The 13864-nt window shown below is 46.4% G+C and overlaps 2 protein-coding genes across 3 annotated transcripts in view; both read left to right on the top strand.

Moving 5' to 3' along the window:
- The first annotated feature begins 196 nt into the window (after positions 1 to 196).
- Positions 197 to 9866, top strand: topbp1 (DNA topoisomerase II binding protein 1). Of its 2 annotated transcripts, none has more exons than XM_034572358.1 (28): positions 197 to 638; positions 833 to 926; positions 1019 to 1153; positions 1256 to 1399; positions 1919 to 2100; positions 2233 to 2426; positions 2517 to 2693; positions 2810 to 2976; positions 3081 to 3244; positions 3354 to 3592; positions 3703 to 4028; positions 4161 to 4333; positions 4508 to 4719; positions 4995 to 5314; positions 5423 to 5608; positions 5698 to 5813; positions 5932 to 6055; positions 6542 to 6700; positions 6807 to 6903; positions 7000 to 7201; positions 7295 to 7524; positions 7631 to 7773; positions 7893 to 7986; positions 8407 to 8570; positions 8712 to 8840; positions 8947 to 9036; positions 9211 to 9372; positions 9633 to 9866. In XM_034572358.1, exons 2-28 carry the CDS (start codon positions 840 to 842, stop codon positions 9759 to 9761), a joined length of 4545 nt encoding a protein of 1514 aa, XP_034428249.1. In that variant the 5' UTR covers positions 197 to 638; positions 833 to 839; the 3' UTR covers positions 9762 to 9866. The 2 variants fall into 2 exon arrangements, with proteins under 2 accessions (XP_034428249.1, XP_034428248.1); XM_034572357.1 differs by having other exon boundaries at positions 276 to 638; positions 7890 to 7986.
- A 1142-nt stretch (positions 9867 to 11008) lies between these two features.
- tmem108 (transmembrane protein 108) overlaps positions 11009 to 13864 on the top strand; it is a 38917-nt gene continuing 36061 nt past the window's right edge. Inside the window, exon 1 of the mRNA XM_034572370.1 lies at positions 11009 to 11832. The gene's annotated coding sequence lies outside the window, so the exon portion shown is untranslated. The remainder of the gene's footprint in view (positions 11833 to 13864) is intronic.

Genomic DNA, 13864 nt, shown 5'->3' with positions numbered 1-13864 from the left:
CATATTAAACATAATGAATATAAATAATATTAATAGCTTGATTGGTGGCTGTAAATAAACATGGTTATATTGAAGCTTATTTATTCCTATTGTGCAATTGTTTTTTGTGCATTTTTATTTTTGCCTTTATACACAGACAACATCATATAAAATATAACACAACACTATAAATGTCTTGTTTTAGTTATTGAGCCTTTTGAGTGTTTAGTTGACTGTGGAACCTTTCAACGCTGGAGTCCGACTCCTTCCGGTCAGGTTAGGAGTGAACACCGGAAATTACGCCAAAGGCGCGAATCATATCAACAAGGAGAATATTCCATCTTCGCTCAACTCTTATGTTTAACTTATTATAAAAGTCATTAACTCAGTGAAACATGTGAAGACCAGTCGCCGCTCGTTCACCGCAGAGGGACAACTATTATTTCTGTCATGTTATGTTAACGTAAAGCTTATTGTAATGTTAGCTAAGCAGCTCCTTCCCTGTGAGTGTGACAGCAGCCTCAGATAAACCGGTTTATCTCGATGAGAGTTTATCGACAACACATAAAAAACGTGTAACTCTTTCTCCATGACAAGAGTCTGGACTGTTTACTGTCAGGTATCTGTATTTATTGACAGCAGGAGTCCATTCAAAGGAGGTGAGTACATCCGGTTCTGCTCATATAAACATCAATATAACCTTGTCTCAGTGTATAAACTGTTTCATATGAGCTTTACACAGATTCACAGACTCTCTCGATTCTCTGTAAACGACCGGTGTTGTCATCCAGCTGCTACCCGGCTAATGCTATGCTATCATGTACACATTTCCTTTCTCTGGTGCCTGACCCAGGTTGATCATGTCCAAGGGAGACAAGGAAGGCTTCATCGTGAAGTTCGTGGAAAGTAAAGGTCAAAAGACAGAGTATGCCGTCAAAGCCTATGAGGTGAACCACCCTGCTCCATCTTATCATCGCTCTCCTGGTCTCTGTGTCTGTAGTTAGTGATGTAATAATAATAATAATACTGTTGTGTTCAGGCCATTTTGGAGCTGCAGTCTGACAAGTACCTGAAGAGCATCGAGGAGGATGCCGTTTTGCAGATGGACCAGAAGGACAAGTCCCTGTTTGTGTTCAGCACCTTCACCTCCCCGGCCTTTCTGCACTGCAAGAAGGTCTCAGCCACACACGGGCAACCTGAATCCAGACGCTCACAGGAATAGACGAGAAGCTGTAATGCAGACATTTCTTTTCTTTCTCTGTTTGTTGTCGTGTAGCTCGGCTGCCGGGTCGTAAGTCCCCTGGTGGTGTTGTTCTGCCTGCAGCAGCAGCGTTGTGTCCCCAAAGCGGAGAAGCCCCTCTATAACATGAGCATGGCCGACGTCACTGTTTCCTGCACCAGCCTGGACAAAGCAACACGGGTCAGTTCACTTTGTAGATTGTTGCTCTTTTGAAATCAGCAGTTGAAAATAGGCCAAACACATTAGTGAGGGTGTGAAGGATAAAGACGTAAAACATAGATCGATAATCAGTGATGGACAAAATCTGAATAATCTCATTCAACCATCAGGTACTGATTGTTTTTACACTGACACGTTTCTTATCTCACATTCAAAACATTGGCGTGGGGGCTGTTGTATGTTATGGCTTTTTATTTTGTTATGTTGTTGTACAGATACAGAGCAGCTATGTCTCCTTTACTTCATCGTGAAACTTTCTTGTAAAAACTGGAGAGAGGGTTATAATGTGAGGATATATTTGGTGTCCCCTGCAACAGCTTTCCGATGCAGGTGATACCACGTTTTATAGATTATAGAACTTTATTAGCACATAGTAGTACTAGAGAGTACTAAAATAGCATTTATGAAAAAGCCGGCCAATCCCACAGCCCATAGAGTATAAAATTGAGATTTATTACACTACTCTCTCTCTCTCTACAGACTGAGGTGATGGATCTGGTGCAGCTCATGGGTGGACGGGTCTATCTTGACCTAAATGTGTCCGTCACTCACCTGATAGCCGGAGAGGTGGGCAGCAAGAAATACCTGGTAGCTGCCAGCCTGGGTAAACCCATCCTTCTGCCCATGTGGGTCAAAGCCTGCTGGGAGAAGTCTCAAGACAGGTACACTGGTTTGCACTCACATAGCCTTTCTGATATCCGCATGACACGATTCGTTAACCTGGCTCCATCGTAGCAGGTTATTTGTTTGGGTTATTTGAACAAACAATTAATAATCTTTCTGTCTCCTTTCAGTCTTTTCAGATATACAGATTTACCCATTGAGGACTATCTGTGCCCGGTGCTGCGTGGCTGTGCTGTGTGTGTGACAGGCCTCTCTAGCACCGAGCGTAAAGAGGTGCAGCGGCTCTGTGAGCAGCACGGAGGCAACTATACGGGTCAGCTCAAAATGAACGAGTGTACACACCTCATCGTTAGTGAAGCAACGGGTAAGTCGCCAGCAGTTTAAGAACTCAAACTGAATAAATCACTCTCGCTGTGCCCTCGGTTTGATCCGGAGTATTTGTATTTGGTCGCAGGTCAGAAGTACGAGTGTGCTCGGAAGTGGAACGTGTATTGCGTGTCTCTGCACTGGCTGTTTGACAGCATAGAGAAGGGCTTCTGTCAAGACGAGAGCAGGTACACTGTGGAGCGCAACACTTCCAAGACCACTCGACTGCACACTTCCACCCCCACAGGCTCCAGCAAGAAGGAAGGTGAGCCACAGATGCAAGAGTGCTTTTTACTACTTTTAATAATGTTATGTTACCATTTCTAATTTGCATCATAAGACCTATGAGATATTACAATGCAGTTTTTTTTCCAACACTAGAGGGTCCATCTCTGTTGGGCTTGAGCCACATCTCTGTCAACGCTAGCGTGACGATAAACGACACGGCCCTGACCAACAGCACCATCAGCCACCTGGAAGCTCCAGACCCAATAGATAACCTGGACTTCACCGTCTGTCCAGCTGATGATATACTGGACGGCTGTAAAGTAAGTAAAACATTCCTTCTCCACTATTTTAATGTGGTCATTGCTTCACCAATAATGTGAAAGGAAGAACTGAGGTTTAATTCCATGTGTTCAATCTTGCTCAGCTGTATCTGTGTGGCCTGCCGGGGAAGAAGCTGGAGAAGCTGCGGCGCCTTGTGAACGCTGCAGGTGGTCTACGCTTCAACCAGCCCAGTGAAGAACTCACACATGTGGTCATGGGAGAACTGGACCAGGACGTCAACAACTTCATCTCCAAAGTGACTCATAGGTCTGAACCACAGGGATTCATTTCCTTCATGATGTTTACTGCCTCCAGTTCAAGATAACTGTTGTAGTAATTGAAATGATACTAATATTCTTTCTGTTTTTCCTCCCAGGCCTCATGTAGTAACAGTTCCGTGGCTGCTGGACAGTTTCACCAAAGGCAGTTTACTCCCAGAATCAGATTACCTCCACCCTGACTGTCTCCCCCCTGCTGCAGCTTCTGTAACTGTGTCGGGCCGTCACACTCTCACCTCCCGGCCATCAGTTGGTCCGCCTGCAGCCAGCCCTCGCACTCCCATGCGAGCAGAGGAGGATATGTTATCACAGTACATGGATGATGACCCAACAATAGGTATGTAGAGCGGTTTTTTGTGTGTGTGTAGTGTTATTTTACATCATTAAGTTAATGTTCCAGACATCTGAAGCCTGCTGGTTATATCTTGTTGGACTTGTATCCTCCAGTTGACATGCCCCCACCAGAAACAGAGAGGAGGAGGTCCATGAGCACAATGGCAGAGCCTGAGCCGTGGGCACCAAACCAGACCAGAGGACGAGAGCCAGACTCGACCCTGCAGGAGGCCAGTGAGGCAGGACTGTTTGTTGGGAAGTGTTTTATTCTCGTGGGCTTTGGCTCGGAGGCTGAAACCCAGCTGTCTCTGCTGGTGACGGAACATGGAGGCAGGGTGCTGATGGGTCGCACACGGGTTGTGGCTGACTATGCTGTGGTGCCGCTGTTGGGCTGTTCAGTGGAGTCCACAGTGGACGAGGTGGTCACTGACACCTGGCTGGTAAGATCATGCTGTTTTCTTTTGAGCTGTGTAGACAGGTGAACGTGGGATGTTTTGAATGCATCCTTTTGATTTGGTCAACAGGTGAAGTAGTCGAGCAAACAGTTCAATGTTGCTCTTGTTCATTTTCAGGCCATGTGCGTGGAGAAAGAGTTTGTTCTGCCACTTTCCTCCAACCCTCTATTCACCCCTGTTCCTGTGATGGATGGACGTTTTCCTCTCAAGGATTGTGTTCTCTCCGTCAGCCAGTTCACCGGAGCAGAGAGAGAGTCTTTGGTGGAGCTGGCAAAGCATCTCGGAGCCAAGTATGACTAACGAACTCACACAAAGACTATTCTACTTTAAATTGACCTCGTTTAAACATTGTTCTCTAATAAATGAATTCTCTCTGCTGCATAGCACTTACCCTCATGTGGCTTATTCTCTCATTGTGAACAGCTTATGCTAAATCTACATCTTCTCCTCTCTCCCACCTGCAGTGTGCAGGATTACTTTGTGCGTCTGGCCAACCAGAAGAAAGGAATGCTGGCCAGCACTCATCTGGTGTTGCAGAGCCCTGAAGGCACAAAGTACCAGGCAGCAAAGAAATGGGGGCTTCCTGCCGTCACCTTGCACTGGATATTAGAGTCTGCTCGGAGCGGCCGGAGAGCAGAGGAGGAGAGATTTCAAGTGGACCTGCCACCGTCACCAGGTGAGAATGAGTTTGGTAGCTCTGTGTTTCAAATTTGCATATTTTGTTATTGTCAGTTGATTTCACATTAGCATTTATCCAAGAGGTTTTTTGAATATCAAAATAAGATATTTTGACTAAACTTACTAAAGTAACTGACGTATATGCTCATGTTTACCAAATATATGTTGCATTTCTATATGTTCTATATACTGTATAGGCAAGTGGATTTTAATTTGCAGGTCAGTTTTCATTGATCTCTCTGTTCTGAGAATTACTATTTTCTCATTCCCCAGAGAGAGATGATGAGAGTTATGTTGGTGGTTCTCAGAAACCAACCATGCCTCCGCCTCCAGCTCGTTCGTCTCCAGAGATCCCCTTGCTGGGTTTCCAGGGTGGCAAGGCCGTTACCCCGCTTGACTTAGGTCGCTTCAAGAGCAAAGTGTTCCACTCTGTTGTGGACGAGATGAAGCCCAAAGACAACATGAGCACCCCAAAACAAAACCAGGAGGGCGGCAGGAGGAACCCACTTCAAAAGGAGCCGTCCCTGCAACTGGACACCCCGTCTCGTTTCCTCAGCAGAGACCAGCTCTTCAGGCCCTCTTTTAATGTCAAGGTTGGGACTGACTGAAGGAAACAGACTGCAAGAAATATGAGTTTTATTTAGACTTACAGCAGTAAAATTCAAAAAAGATCATTCATGGACTGTTTCCTTTACACACAGGATGCACTAGGAGCTTTGGAGACGCCAGCTGGGAGATCGAAGCCAGGAGAAAGGGTGGAGACTCCTCTGACCGATGTCATCAACAGGAACCTGAAGGTGGCGCTGGCTAACAGCTCTCGCAGTCATGTCTCAGACATGCAGGCAGTCTCAGCGAGCCCTCAGCTCACAAAGACAACTGAGAAGGAGGTAAAACAGTCAGAAAAGCAGTCCATACACTCTAACTAGCACATAGAACACAGAAAATTCTTAATTTTAGCACCAATTTTGTTCTAAAGCCTCCAGAAAAAGAAGTTCCTCCCCTGACTGGTGTTGTGATCTGTGTGGGAAAGAAACTGAGCAAAATGCAAAGTGAACTAAACGCCATCGCTGCCTCGCTTGGAGCCGACTTCAGGTATTCAACAAGAGTTTCCCATCTACCCTCAATTCTTATCGTGATGAATATGGATGAACAAACACAGTGCACGCACACACACACAGTTCATAACCTCTTTCCATTAACTTCTTTGTAGGTGGGCGTGTGACGATACAGTGACTCACTACATCTACCAGGGTCGTGTGGGAGACAACACCCGTGAATACAGAGGAGTGAAGGAGAGAGGACTGCATGTGGTCTCCCAGTCCTGGCTGCAGGCTGTACGTGTCCTACCAGCAAATACACAACACACACGGCCTAAGGGAGCCATCTACAGATTCTCTTAGCTGTGGGGTTAACAAGTTTTCACTTTAGACTTTTAGAAGTAAGTTATTCATATCTTTGCTTCACTTGAGCTGCTGTTCTACGAATTGAGTAAATAAATCCCATTCATAAACCACAAAGGAAAAGGGCAGGGCCAAGATTCAAGGTCTTTTTTAGCTGCCATGTGAACCTCATTAAAAATCAGGACAAATATTTAGATGTTTCTTCAACAAGCTTAAAAAATATAAATATATTTTAAGATGGTAAATCAAGTGATATTTTACTCATCATATTTTTGTGATGTTTAGTTTTGAGCCTCTTGTTGCTCAGCTCAACAGGTGGGAGTTTCCGCTCTGTTTCCCCTCAGAGTTGTTTGATTTATTTATGTCTTTGTGAGTTTGTGTGCTCCGTACACTCACAGTCAACCTGTGCTGTTTGTGCAGTGTGCTGAGGAGGGGAGGCACGTCGCAGAGTCTCTGTATCCCTTCACCTACAACCCCAAGATGAGCCTAAACCTGAGCCAGGTGCCCAACTGCTCCCAGAGGTCTCCACCTACAAGACGAACACAGCTCAGAAACATCTCTGAAACCAATGATAGCAAAGTGAGTGTAATGATTTAAAGCCTGTGTCTGTTTCTCATGGGAATCAATATCTTATATTAGTTATATGATCCCATTTAACGATGTTTTAAAACGATCTATCCCTCAGTCTGAGCACAATACCACAGAAGAAGCTACAAACCTGCGTCGTGTTAGTGATGGAAGTGTAAATCAAGATGAGATGAATGATACAGCAGAACGGAGCGGTGGGTGTTTTTCTCCAAGCTTTTGTTGCTACATGATACATGCAATAGTTTTTAAGTAATGATAATTATATATTTGATTTATTCACCTTTGTCCAGATATTTCCGAGACTCTGGAGATGAGACAGAACCTGCACAGGCAGCTCCAGGAGATCATGTCAGCCACCAAGTTGACGACAGGGAGGCGCACCTCAGTCAGACTAACCAGGAAGGGGTCCGGGGCTGCAGATTCCAGGCCCAACACACCCGATGGGAGCCGAGTGGGACGTAGTGGGAGCAGGCGTACTCTGGAAGCCCTGAGGTAAGGAAGTCATGTAGTGAAGCAAACATCTGGCATCCATCTACCATGCATGTTAAGTCTTTATTCCTTGCGACTGATGTGTCCTGATTCCAGAGTTTCCAGAGAAGCAGCCATGGACATCAACACAGAGCCATCTCAGAGTGAGCAGATAGTTTGGGACGACCCCACAGCCAGGGAGGAGCGGGCTAAGCTGGCTGACAACTTACAGTGGCCCGGTAGTCCCTCGCAGCATTCTGAGACCCTCGCACATCCACCTCCCCCCACTGCAGAAACCGGCCCCCAGTCCAGGGATTCCATGACGGACTCTGAGCTGGTGGAGATGGGTAAGAGATCAGGAAGCGGTTGCACTGATTAAAAAGAGTAATTTCACCATTAATGTTACCAATGGAGACACATGACTTTCACTATGATCGCTCTGTCCTCTTGCAGCTGCTTGTGATGTCATTGAGCAGCAAATGGGCCAGAAGGTCCCAACCCCTCCATCAAGAGACCCTGAGGACGACATCCTCACTCCTAAAGCCCCCAGCATCGCCTTCCCCCTCGCCAACCCCCCAGTAGCACCAGAGCCACAGGTACGGATTCTTCTTTACCTAAGGCATTAACTTTCATCATACCTTGTGTACTATGCACCTCGTAGCATCTCCTACAGTCAAGCCAGTGCTGCTAAACAGATTTTTCTTTCCCTCAGCAGGAGCCAGAGGAAGAACAGCAGCCACCCAGATTCCAGCTTTCCTCTCTCACCCCTCAGGAACGCATTGATTACAGTCACCTCATCGAGGAGCTGGGTGAGTCTTTTCGCCTAATTGGGGCTTGAACACCGTTTCGTCATCAAGTCGGGCCTGAAGTCAGAGGAGTTAATCCCTGATGACTGAAGAGGAGGATCCGCCTTCCTCCACCAAAGGCACAGCTTGATCAAATCCGGTTTCACTGGTCACAACAAGTTGAATCTTAAAGAGAAAATCATTTAGAAATATTAGAAACATCAAGAACAAAAAGAAACCGATACTTTTATGTGTACGCAGCTTATAGCAAGTGGAGATGAATGTCTTTATTAAGCACATTGTTGACATGGACATGCGACAGTTAGAGGATTATGAATTAATCATTTATTATCTGTTGTATGGCTTTTATACTCTTATGTGCAGTATATCATCTGTATAGTTGTGTTATCAGTTTCTGTCTCTTTTATGTTTTCTTTACATTAGGCGGCGTCGTCCTGGACAAGCAGTCGTTTGACCCCAGCTGCTCCCACATCATCGTCGGGACTCCTCTGCGCAATGAGAAGTACCTGGCAGCGATGGCAGCTGGGAAATGGATCCTGCACCGCTCGTACCTGGAGGCCTGTCGATCTGTGGGCTGCTTCATCCAGGTCAGAACTTAAAGATTGAGACTCGAGTTTTATTATAATAATAAAGGTGTGTTTAGTTTCACTCAAATATTGTAAGATCATCAATGAAAATATGTTTTAATTGTAAATTGGATTTTCCCCTCGTGTGTGTTTTTGTTCCAGGAGGATGACTATGAGTGGGGCAGCAGCTCCATCCTGGACGCGTTACCCTCCATCAACTCCCAGCAGAGACGACTGGCATTGGCTGCCATGCGCTGGAGGAAGGCTCTGCAGGGATGCTCTGAACAAGGGGTACATACACACATACACAATATTAACACAACAGGGCTCATTCCCAGTTGAAATCGATTGGGTTTGAAACATTTGTATCCACTAAATGAACCTTTGTGTTTCTCAGGGTGCCTTCAGTGGATGGACGGTCATGCTGAACATCGACCAGAACAGAGAATCCGGCTTCAGGCGGTTGCTGCAGTCTGGTGGAGCAAAGGTCGGTGTTTGTTTTATTTGTTGTCCTATATCTGAAATCACGTCTCCTTCGCCCCCTCGTGCAGTTAACAAATCAGCCAAATGTTGTGTTGAGCTGAGGCTCAGGAGAGAATCTGTCCTTCAAAGAAGCTGCAAATTGAAAAAGGTTCATGTTCCATTTCTACTTCCTGTCCAGGTCTTGCCCAGTCCCTCTCCGTCCCTGTACAAAGAGGCCACTCACCTGTTCGCCGACTTCAGTCGCCTGAAGCCTGGAGACTTCAGAGTCGACGTATCAGAGGCCACCACAGATGGTGTCACGTGCTTGAAGCCAGAGTACATCGCAGACTACCTTATGCAGGTTAATACACACGATCACTTGACTTCTGGAGGTTTCTTTGGAATGTTTCTGTAAACTTAACAAGTAGTTTCTCATGTTATGGTTGAACAAGGGTACAAAAAAACAACTATACCATGTGTATGAGATACTTTGACCTTTCCAGAATATCACACAACTTTATTTTGAAGTCAAATTACTCTACAGGCTCCGGTCAGGGTCAATACTGCTTAGAATTGAACATTATTGTGCTGACGCGTCCCTTTTGTCTTTCTTCCCTCCAGGAGCCCACTCCACCGACTGAGCCGTACTTCCTGACTGACGCTCGCCCGGAGGAAACTCCCGACACGCCGTCACGTAAACGTAAAGCAGCCGCCGAGTCGTCCAGGCTGAAAAAGAGTCGTCTGAACTGAAACTCTTGAACATATGTCACCATGATCCTCTGGGAAGAAGATCGTAAAATGAGACTTTTTTTTACAAAATGTCATGTATATAAATAAAATAAATGTAGCACTGTTTGTTTTCCTCCATTCTGTCGTTTTCCATATTGGAGCAGTGCAGCTGCACCGTGAGACTGCAGCTGTGATGAATGACTCAGTGACGGTCTGCAGAAAATGTTGAGTCACGTTTTGTAATTGAGTGCAATGGTGTGTTCCAACCTGTAGGGGGCAGTGGATCCTCACAGTCTGATCCAGACAGACTGAATATCACAGATGATCTGCAACAGAAGCTGTGTTTCCTCTTTTATTTTAGAAACTTCAGGATTAGCAATTATTTTATTAATTGAATTTCTGTCTCTTGTTGTTTCTGTTGTTTGTTAAATTAAAAACAGCCTCAGTAATCATTAGATTTCTCTAACAGGAGCTGTTGTGTTCCTCCTCTTGTTCCTTTTAGTAACACAAAGACGTCATCATGGCTGAAACAACTCATGAAATCCATTTAAATTCTAAGACCTGGTTAAAACAAACATGTTTTCCCCCACCCAGTGATTATGAGTATCGGCTGTTCATCTCCCCCGGACAGTAAACACCAGATTCTGTTTACCTGCTGCTGATTCAGGGGCTTTGATGCAGTGATGCAGTTTCATTCGAGGGTGTCAGCCGAGGTCAGACGCCCCAGTTTCCATCCATATGGACGGATAAGTGGTTTAACCTCAGAGTGGACAGGACCAGCTGACAGACTCATGTGTTGAGCTGCTGTTTGAGAGGTGACGGAGTTAAGGAGGACGAGCTGGGCTGACAGGGGGGGGGGACACATGATGTGTGTATATATATATCATATAGGTCACCTGTAGAGGTTTGCACAAAAATAACATTTAGGAGTCCCTCAGGGCAGAAATTGTACATGTAAATGAGTTGTTTTAAAGGTCTTAAAATCATACTATCTATCTTATTTTACAAATCAGATCAGTTCAGATCCATTGCATGTGAAAATGGTTACATGCACGAGTCACAAATCATGTATGACCAAGAGCCAAAAGGTATTTAAAGCATTTTAGACAATAATGAAATAAAGACCAAGCAATTTGTTGCATTTCAGATGACGCAAGAAGTATTTTGTGAGAAGTTCATGATTTAAAACATGATGAATCATGCAACCTCTTCACATTCATGTTTAGTGTCTGTGCAGAACATCCTCTTCTCCCTGCAGCTGTCATGTGAAGCTGCACAATAACAGGAGACATATTGTAGAGGAGACATTTCAACAGTTAGTTTGTCCTCTCGGGGTCAGGATGTCTGAGCTGCTCCCATTCAACAGGTGTCTCCTGGAGGTGAGCTGCTCCCCCTCCTCCTCTCTCTCTCTCTCTCTCTCTCTCTCCAGGTGACCTGCTGGAGGAGTCGCGTTTCACTGACGCCTCCATCGCTCCTCATCCCGCTGCTCTTCCTCCTCAGTGAGGCAACTTTCAGCTTTTCCTGTCGGGACACACACACACACACACACACACAGAGGGGGAGAGAGAGAGAGGGAGCATGAGTCTCCGCTCGGGGAGGAAACTCTGCAGCAGTCCTCATTAAGATTCCCAGTCCGTACACTCGCCACACAAACCCTCCTGTCGTGGGTGGCACCGGCGTCCTGCGCGCCTCGTAATTGCGCACCGCGGATCCCACTTCCAGCGGCAACCGGCGGCCGCGGATCACGCAGCCGTGAAGGCGGAGAGAGGCTGTGCACGTCCCGTTATTTACGGCGTCAAGGCTGAGAGAGAGAGAGAGAGAGAGAGAGAGGAGAAGAGAGGTGCGTCCCCGGAGGTCCAGCGAAGGGTGGCGCCCTGCGCATCTCATCCAGCGCCTGGACGCACCGTGTCGCCTCCCAGGGGCCCGGGGGGGACCCACAGTCACAGCCCGCTCCTGCAGCCCCTCTGCCCGGTCTCCACTGGCTCATTTCCCCCCGCGGTGACTGGCAACATGTGCGCCTGGATGCTGTGAAGTGTTCATTTCCCCTCGGATACGCCAAGTACCCGACGTTGCGACGCACCTTGTGTAATAGGTGAGTACGATCCGTGTATTTCTCCCCGTTTGACAGCTCAGCCTCTGCTGGGGTTTATCAGCCGCTCTCACTTCATCGTATTGATCATGTTCAGCATCCGAATTGTCCAAACCCTGGCTGACAGGTTTCCAGGTTTCATGACAGTCACAGAGAAAAGCATCAAATCTCTGTTAGTGCTGCGTCCGAGCAACACTGCAACGCATCTGAATCCATCAAATCAGAGCAGGATCAATGCATTTATATAGATACTGACAGAGACAGAGGGACAGGGAGACAGGGAGACAGATGTCTTCATCAGAAGTTGAGCTGCTGCCGAGGAAGATTCCTTGAAAGTCACATTTTATTCTGTGTGGAATTCAACATTGTCTCAGTTTCTCTCTACAAATCCTCAAAATGTAGGGTCATAGTCAAAATGTTGTCTGAACTGTTTCCTCAGACTTTGGGCGACACTTTGCTAAAGACTCCTCACATGTTGCTTCCTGTCACCTCGGTTCATTCACTGGTTTAACTTGAGATTATAAAGTTTTTTCCAGCAGAGGGAAAAGACATAAATCTCCCAACCTGAAGCTCTCCACCCCGGAGTGGCCCTTCAAGTGTTTTTTATGTCTGAGGCAACATGGCAGCAACAAAGCAGATAATGGGAGAAGCTAAAGACCAGCAGCAACAAGCCGGCGTCACCAAACAGCCCGTTTGAATGTGGGAGCTGCAGCTTTGTTTCCAGGAACAGTGGCATCACATAGAAACACAGTTTAAAGTGTTTTCTAATTGAACCTGCCGGCCACTCGCCCCATTGAGACAGGAATGTTTGGGCTGCGTGTTCTCCACAGAAACCCCCCGCTCCTTTGTTCTGGGGGGACAATCCTCCAGTGCCATGTGTGCAGTGGTTTGGGGGGGGGAGGGAGTGGGGGTCAGTGGGGGTATTGACATATGTGGCTGACAGCTTCCTCAGGGCGAGCTGACATGCTGTGATGCCATGAATGGGTATTAGGGGACATACGAGCGCAGCACTTAACACTAATGAGGACATGTACGCTCGGTGCATGAAGCTCGTATATAACCAGAGAAATATCATGTGACTTTGGTACATGATGATGATGATTTGTGCCGTAGCTGCTTCTTCTTCCTCCTGGTTGCAGGTTTGCTTGTTGACGTCAGTGATTCCGAACTCTCGTGTTATTCAGAAACTTTTCACTGGACTGAATTTGGTTGATTGATATTGTTTGAGGTCAAATGATTTGATGGCCTTTAGAGGAATGTCAAAGGATTATCAATGTTATTAAAGTTCATCCGAAGCAGAACACTGATGTTTGGAAACCTCACAACAGAAGGTGTTGAGATGTTTAACAAAAGACACAAATGTCAACCTGAAGGTTTCACTGGAGGATCAGGGGATCACCAAAGTCTGTAGCATCCATCTTCATCTAATACCTGTTGAAATATGTATTGCTATTCAACTAGCATGGCTAAAAAATGCTAAAACCTTCTCTGGGCTCTGGTCATCAGTTGTCAGGAAGAATTCATCGGACAGAACCCGTCATCTGAAGGAGTTTGTCAGAAGAATAATTGATAATTAGAATAATCTGCTTGACGCTGTTCACGCCTCCTCACAAAGGTCACGCTAATAACGAATCCTGCCGACCGGAGGGTGAAGTGTCCACCAGTACATCTCATCACCTCTCTATGTGCTGAGATATCTACTGTCAACGTGAGGAAGAATCTCTGCAGCTGCTGTTTTATCACCAACGTCAGCAAAAGTCTACGTTAAAACTGAACAACACTCGGAAAATATCAGTTTCCCGTCCAGAGCCTGAAACAAACTTATCAGGGACGTTCCAGGAAAATGGAAAAATCTGGTTTCGGTCTCCTGCCACAGAAAGTCTGAGCTGCTGGGAACGTTTGGGGGGGGAATGTGGCAGCGACACTGTGAGCAGGTTTCATGCTTGTGCATAAGCATCCGTCATGTCCGCTGGAGAGTGGTACACGAGGAGGAATGCAGCCCCCCCCCCCACGGGCCCCCTCATGCTACACACCA

The sequence above is a fragment of the Hippoglossus hippoglossus genome, chromosome 20 (assembly GCF_009819705.1).
Source record: "Hippoglossus hippoglossus isolate fHipHip1 chromosome 20, fHipHip1.pri, whole genome shotgun sequence".
Classification (NCBI taxonomy): Eukaryota; Metazoa; Chordata; class Actinopteri; order Pleuronectiformes; family Pleuronectidae; genus Hippoglossus; species Hippoglossus hippoglossus.
The sequence above is the reverse complement of the archived record's forward strand: the minus strand, read 5'-3'. Positions and strand labels throughout refer to the sequence as shown.

Coding starts and splice junctions, on each gene's coding strand:
- topbp1 (XM_034572357.1), top strand. CDS start 840: ATGTCCAAGGGAGACAAGGAAGGCTTCATCGTGAAGTTCGTGGAAAGT. Junction 7,774..7,889: donor CAGTAGCACCAGAGCCACAG/GTACGGATTCTT, acceptor TCTTTCCCTCAG/CAGGAGCCAGAGGAAGAACA. Junction 9,037..9,210: donor TGCAGTCTGGTGGAGCAAAG/GTCGGTGTTTGT, acceptor CTTCCTGTCCAG/GTCTTGCCCAGTCCCTCTCC.